A 7,189-nucleotide genomic window follows, 5' to 3' on the forward strand; every position below is an offset into this window, starting at 1 on the left:
TTCAGACGGCATGACAGTGTACATTGTGACTGTTTGGATGAGCTGCCTATTTGATGCTGGACAGTGGACATTCTGACAACATCACGGATGTGTGTTTGTACTTGTACATTGTCAACTCACATTTCCCTGCAATGCCAAATGTGATTGGCCAGTTTCTACGCACATGCGGCACTAGTTGTGTCCTCTGTTCTGTTGTGGACATGTTGCGGTTTGTAATACATTGTTGTCAATGTTGATGTGCTCTGCATGTAAAGTGTGTGTGCCGCATTTTGGGGAAGTCAACCCTGCAGCTCTGATTTAACCCCTTATCCCTTACATGTGGTATGCCTCTGGCTTCTGTGCTTATACAGTGCTGAGATGTTGCATACGTGGGTGCATTGGTCTCTAGGTGGGATTGGGGGTCTGGGGCATGGTTTGTCCCCAGATGTGCTATGCTTAATTGTGCATGTGTGCCATTGTACCCATCTCCCTCCGTCCCCCCAGTCCCTGGTCGTTACTCACCCTGCCACTGTCTCCCCACTTATGACTGTGGACTCCATTTCCTCCATCTCGTCCAGCTCCTCCTGTGGCGCTGGGCTCCCACCTCCAGTCTGCATTGCTGCCTTCCGGTTGTTTGCGAGTTTCTGCTTGGTTTTTCGCTTCACATCATTCCAGCGCCTCTTGACCTCTTCGATTGTCCTCTTCAGCACTCCGACTGCATTCACCTTGTCCACGATGGTCTGCCATATTCTATTTTTAGTTGCCAGTGACACAGTTGAGGTGACAAACAGTAGTTGATGGTGTTCCACCACCTCCGTTATCAGGATCCTGTTTTCCTGCGGACTGAACCGCTTCTTCCTACTCTTCTTGTCCTTGCCCTTCCCTGACCCCGAGGTCCCAGGCTGGTCCTCCGGGGGGCTTGTGGGGTTCTGGTTGTCCTCTGTACTTGCTCTGGCTACCTCCATTGTGCTTTGCTGTTGTTTGGCTTTTGTTTGTATGTTTTTTTTCTACTTTTATAGTGCATTTTCCCAAATGACACAGGGGAATTGCAGGCCTATGGCTGGTTTTCGCTGATTTTTGTATCGCGATTGGAGTCATCGCTACTATTTTCGTGGCGTCGCGTTGATTTTAACACGTTCATTTGACGCGTTATCGTGAGACTATCGCATGGTACCGCCGTGTTGGGAATACCACTTTAACACGCGTTATTTTCCTGCGATAGACTACGATGTGAAGAGTTGCGATAAGCTAATTTTGCGGTAGTTATCACACGTCATTGGGAATATGCCCCAGAATGTCTACGTCTTGGGTAGATGTTAAGGGGAGTTATATGTGTCACAGCAACTTCTGAAGATTCCTCCACATCCATCTGACATCATGGAAAGCAGGTAGCGGATCAGACAAAGCTGCTGTGTCGCTCAAAGGGTTGAAAGTGGTGCCACACAAATGATAAAGTGGTAGCTATTATTAAGTATTAATTCATAATATGGGTTCCCCTCTGATTCTACAGTTTATGTGTGGTATTATGTTTATTTCTAGATGTTCTGGGTGTGTCTTTCCACGAATTGGAAAACCTAAGCCTTAGGTATCTCTGTAGAAAGTAAGCAATCAGGTGAAGAGAATGCTTTGATTTCTTACAGGTTATCTTGATTATTGCTGGATTAATCAATCTCTTCCCACTGCCTCCATTCCATCCTCCGTTCCTCCCTCACATAGCGGAGGCATCAATCAGCATAGAGTTAAACAGAATTTCAAATAAACCCCTGTCAAACAGCAGAGTAAAATTCACAAACACAAATAAATGAAGCAGTTAAAACTGATACAAGAAAAAGGTAATAAATAAACAAAACTAAAGTAAAATGTATGAAGATGAAAAATTCAATGGCGATCAAAAAGGGAAATAGCAGCAGTATCAGTTTAGAATTTAAATAGAACAATAATGAAAAGGAAACAGTTTAGGAATATTGAAATAGGCAGACTTTCAAAGGAGGATACATTCTTAGGGCTGATCAAGGATTGTTCGTCCCAAGGCATAGGATATATTAAGTAGTGGTGTTTGTGACGTCTTTGAGTACATTTCTTTTGGGTTGCACCTCACAATCATGTGTTAATGTAATTGGGGCCAGCCTTGGGAACCTGATTGATAACAAAGCATGGTAGTAAAACACAGTTCCTTCCTTAAAAGAATGCTGATTTGCACATCTAAGCACAGATTAAGCACATAAAGTGTTCCATACGTCAAATTGACAAAACAAGTTTTTTGCTGCAGATCCAAATTGTGGGCCTAGATCAGATTTAGCACCACAATCAAATGTTGCAATATCTTCTTCTGTACTTCTTATGGTAACCAGAGAGCCAACAAGCACATGAAGTTCTACCATTGGAAATTGGATTACAGTTGGTGCTTAGAACCAACCACCAGTTCCTTGTTGCTGGAGGCGTCTCTTTCTTCTCCAAGCCCCCGAAGCCCAGCCTTCTTTACATAGTTGCAATCAAGCTGTCATGGTCCACGATGCACGGGCAGCTCTGCATGTCATCAGCATAGCAATGTGGGTGCCATAATCGTAGAGCAGCACCAAGGTAGGGCTCCAATAGATGTTCCATAAAAGATGGCATAATCGATAGCCAGGCGTGACCCCATAATTCACCCGTGCAGCTGGAGAAATAAGGTTCCCATTCTCACCCTCCACTGCCACATCTGTGAAAAACAGGAATTACTCTCCTATCAAAGAACTGCCTCTTGTGGCTCATTTATATGTCATCTGTGGTTATCACTCCCATCGGGCAGTATTTGATTCCTCTTTACCCTATCTGAGCAATACGTCGTACACCTCTGACAACAGAGGAAGTTTGTGGACCGAAAGAATTGGAGGGCAGCAAATGCTAATAAAATCTCCAATTGTGCCTTTTCAGAACCTGCTGTCTGATATTTCTTTATTTTCTATTTATAAAAGAATACAAATGTAAAAATAAAAAAACAGCATTGGTAGTTCTAATACTGTTAGTTGTAATGTGCTATGGAATGGGGCAGGTGTTCCTAGTATTTATTCTTGTTGGAGGGGGACTGGGCAGAGCAGTAAAGTATAAACCTTGGAGGGGTAAGGCAATCAGTCTCCAAATACATCCAATTCCAGAGTGTACACAATTACTGAAGAGGGACTATACGACCACACAGACATATGATGATGGTGGATATGGAAACTCCGACTAATAGAAAACGGAGAGACCCTTCCCAAGTACCAGGCTGTGTTCCAAGCCCCTCCCCCTCTAAAGCGAAATCACCTCCTTCAAATGCGTTCACATCTCAAACTTCTGACCTGAACCCTGACACCAGCTCGCTTAGGTACATTCACCTTAGATGGTGTCTTCTTGTGATTTTCCTTGTCCTAAGACTCTTTTAAGGTGCAAACATTGCCCTGCTTTTTACTGGCTTAAGGACGGCTTAAAACTGTCTGCACCTAGAAAAGGAAATCTTGAAACAAGGAAACAAAATGTAAAGAGTGTCTAAAAACTGTCTGAAGTCAACACAAACTCATCGTAAACCAGGGCCATCCTTCCTAATTTGAGACAGTATCAATATTAAAAATTCTTGAACAGGGCAAGACCTGCAGTAAATGATAGCTTCTGTTCTAAATTCTCACCTTCTTTTCTCTTTCAGGCGTTGGGACTTACGTGCCCAAGGATGGAGAGCACATCTTTGCCATCTTCAGCAAGTACTGACCCTCCCGCCACCCCCTTCTTCCAGCTGCCAATGACTCCATAAGTCTTGCATCTGGTCCCTATATCCTGATGCTGAGCACCCCCAATGACCCCCACACCTTTCTGTTTGTCTTTCCTCTGGGGCATTTCATGGCCATCCTCATTGGTCCACCTTGTTGGAAGGCGAGCCCTGAGACAAGAACTGCCTGGACACAGAGAATGGATAAGCTGCATCCCTTCAAGATGGCGCCTTTAGACTGAGGCCGAAGCACCATGTTTGGACTCTGTGTGTTTGAGGAATACTGTGGCTGATCCAATCAACACCCCCTTTGCTGTGAATGAATGAAATGAAAAACTTTATTCAATTACTATGAACAATAATCATAAAAGCATCATCATAAATAAATACATAAGCAAAAAAAAAAAAAATTTGCACAATTTATACATCTACAAAAAGAGTATCACATTTACATGGTCAGGAGTATTCCTACTTTTAGGGAATCCACCTCATTCATAATGTAATAGATTTCCTACATTTTACCACGTTTTTCAAAAAATTTGCCAGGCACCAAGTAACAAATTCATTATTTTAAAATTGTAATACTAAAAACGCTGGTCGACATTTTTTAAAATCTAATTTCTTTAAAATTGGTAACAACCATTTTTTTCTTATCAAAGTATAAAATCTTCAAAAAATTACGGTATGAATTGTAGATTGTATTGAAGTATCATCACAGGGGCATAATTGCATCTCTTGTGACCATTCCTTCACTTTTGGGAAGCTTATCATGTGATGAAAAATATCTAATCTAAATCTGGCTAGCAGTAATCTTTCATATTGGCTAGAAACCAGAATAAGATAAGGTTGCATGTTACATGTGGTCATTGTCATTTGGTGATGTACTACCGTAGGTTTAGATAGTTCTTTCGATAGCCGTCGTGATTCTAGGAGTGCCATACATTTTCTTTTCAGCTCCTTCCTAGATATCATTCTCATAGTACATGGGTCCTTATAGAAATTAGGATGTCCTAAGTCATTTAAAAAGTCACGAACATATTTTAACCATTTTAAATTCATTACATCAGTCATTCCCATAACATCCTTAAAAACATCTTGATTTACATGAGTTTCCTCGTTTGTCCACAGCCTGTGCCACAGCATCACTGGCTCTGTCTTAATTATATCTGTTAGAAATGGGACGCCTAATTCTGCGTGGCAGACGTACGATGATGTACTTCTGGGAAGTGCCAGTATATATCTCAAAAATTTATCTTCAATTAACTGGAGTGATTGGACATTAGAATGCCCCCATAATCCAGAGCCATACATAACTGGGGATATGCATTTCGCTCTATAAATTTGTAACAATATTTGCGGGGGCCTTGTACCTAATTTCTTTGGGAAGTTATATAGAGCAGCAGTTGTCTTAATAAAAACAAGTCTTCTCGTTTGAACCGCTTGAACCCAAGTTAAATTATGATCAAATAAAATACCTAGGTAGCTAAAAGTGTTGACAAAATTAATTTTGTGATTATCTATGAGAAGGTCTCTACATTTTTTAGTCCCTCTGCCACATCTCATGATAAATGTTTTTGATGTATTAACCCTTAGACCCAACTCAGACATAAAATCCACATAGCTATCTAATAATCTTTGCAATCCTACCTGGGTTCGACACATTAAAACTGCGTCGTCCGCATACATTAAAGATGGAATGGGGCGACCATTGATTACTGGAAAGTCGGGACCTGATTGGAGCAAAGCGTTTTCCAGACCATTTGTATAAAGATTAAAAAGATAGGGAGCCAGGACACACCCTTGCCTGACCCCCTTCTTTATTGGAAAAAATCTTGTACATGCACCATCATTACCATAGCGTACTCTCGCCTTGGCATTCTGGTACGTATCTCTCAGAAAGTCTATAATGTCACGATTTACCCCTATGCCTTCGAGGATCCCCCACAGCTTCTCGTGTACCACACAATCAAACGCTGCGGTTAGATCTACGAATGCTAAATATAGCTTTCCTCTTTTTAAATAAGCATACTTCCCCATTAGAATGCTCAGATTAAGACTCTGTTTGATGGTTCCCAATCCCTTACGGAAACCGTATTGCAGGTCTGTCAAAATCTTCTTTTCCTCCCCCCATTCCTGTAGTCTAGCCAATATGACCCGCCCAACAATTTTCGCAGTAGAATCTAATAAAGATATTGGGCGATAGCATGCCGGATCATGTCTATTACCCTTTTTAAATATTGGGACCAAAATTGATTGGCTCCAGGTCTCGATATATTTAGGTGGGCTGCTAGCCCTTAATATTTGTGTCAGGATGGGTCCCCATAAATCTACGTTTGTCCTATACAAGTCAAGAGGAATCCCGTCGGGGCTGGTGCCTTTCCCCACTTACTTGCTTGTATTGCCGTATTAACCTCTTCTAATGTAATTTGGAGATTATTTGTTTGTACTTGCTGCAATGAGGTAGGCTTAAAATCTTCTTTATCTGTGAATTCTTGTAAATCTCCGGAAACGTGATTACTAAAAATGTTGGCAAAATGCTCTACCCATTTGTCTTCCGTTATGGCTATTTCTATTTTTGGGGTATCATCTGACTCCAGGAAGGGTGCCCGGACTGCTTTCCAGAAAGCCGCCCCGTCCTTAGACTTGGCCGCTTCCTGTAAGGATTGCCAGTGCCCCTCCCTAATTTCCCTTTTACGTCGTTTTATTATATTTGAATAATCCTTCCTTGCCTCCTTCAGTTTAATTTGGTCCCGGGGGATTGTATGGGTCTCTCTTTTCAGTTTGGAATAGGCTTTGGTGCACTTTGAGTCAAACCATCCTTTATCCTTTTTCACGGAACTTCTACTGGTTTTCCATAGCACCTCGTTTATAACTCTGGTAACCTCTTGAAAGGATTCCAAGATTATATCATTCGTTACATTTTCCGCTAGTAGTGCATCTATTGATAGTTTACTTTTCACCACTACTTTGTGAGTTATTTCTACCGGATCTACCAGCTGCCATTTTAGAGAGTATCCATTTCTCTTGTTCAATTCCAATTGGTCTGGGGGGTATGTATTCTTAAAAACTTGGTTATTTTTTCTAGTCAACAAGTTCAGCGATAAACTCAAAGGAAAATGATCACTCAATGTGACATCGTGGGTAACGAATTGAAACGTTTTTGACGCCAAATTTGAAGAGAGTAAGATGTAATCTATCACACTGGAGCAGCCTCTCCCGTGGAATGTACTCTCAAACGGCGCCCACTTATTACATAATTCATCCGCATAGCCTAAGTCAAGCTCATGCATCAATTTGTTTAAAATATTCCCATATTGGGTGTGAGTGAAGTGAGATTGACATTCACCATTTTCATTTACAATCCCACAGATATCGGTGCCAATTTTTGCACATAGTGCAATATTAAAATCCCCCCCCCCCCCAAATAATAGACATGCCCCCGCTTGTTTCTTTTTACAATTTTTACTAAGCTATTTAGTAGATTCATGATAA

General features: G+C 41.5%; 1 protein-coding gene across 1 annotated transcript in view; it reads left to right on the top strand.

Moving 5' to 3' along the window:
- The window catches only part of LOC146839430 (cobalamin binding intrinsic factor-like), a 65,383-nt gene extending 61,276 nt beyond the window's left edge, over window positions 1-4,107 (top strand). The window contains exon 4 of the mRNA XM_085651478.1: window positions 3,638-4,107. Coding sequence (XP_085507604.1) covers window positions 3,638-3,699 — 62 coding nt within the window. The 3' untranslated portion in view covers window positions 3,700-4,107. The remainder of the gene's footprint in view (window positions 1-3,637) is intronic.
- Window positions 4,108-7,189: the final 3,082 nt, after the last annotated feature.

Source organism: Triturus cristatus, chromosome 4_1 (assembly GCF_964204655.1).
Source record: "Triturus cristatus chromosome 4_1, aTriCri1.1, whole genome shotgun sequence".
In the NCBI taxonomy this organism is placed as follows: Eukaryota; Metazoa; Chordata; class Amphibia; order Caudata; family Salamandridae; genus Triturus; species Triturus cristatus.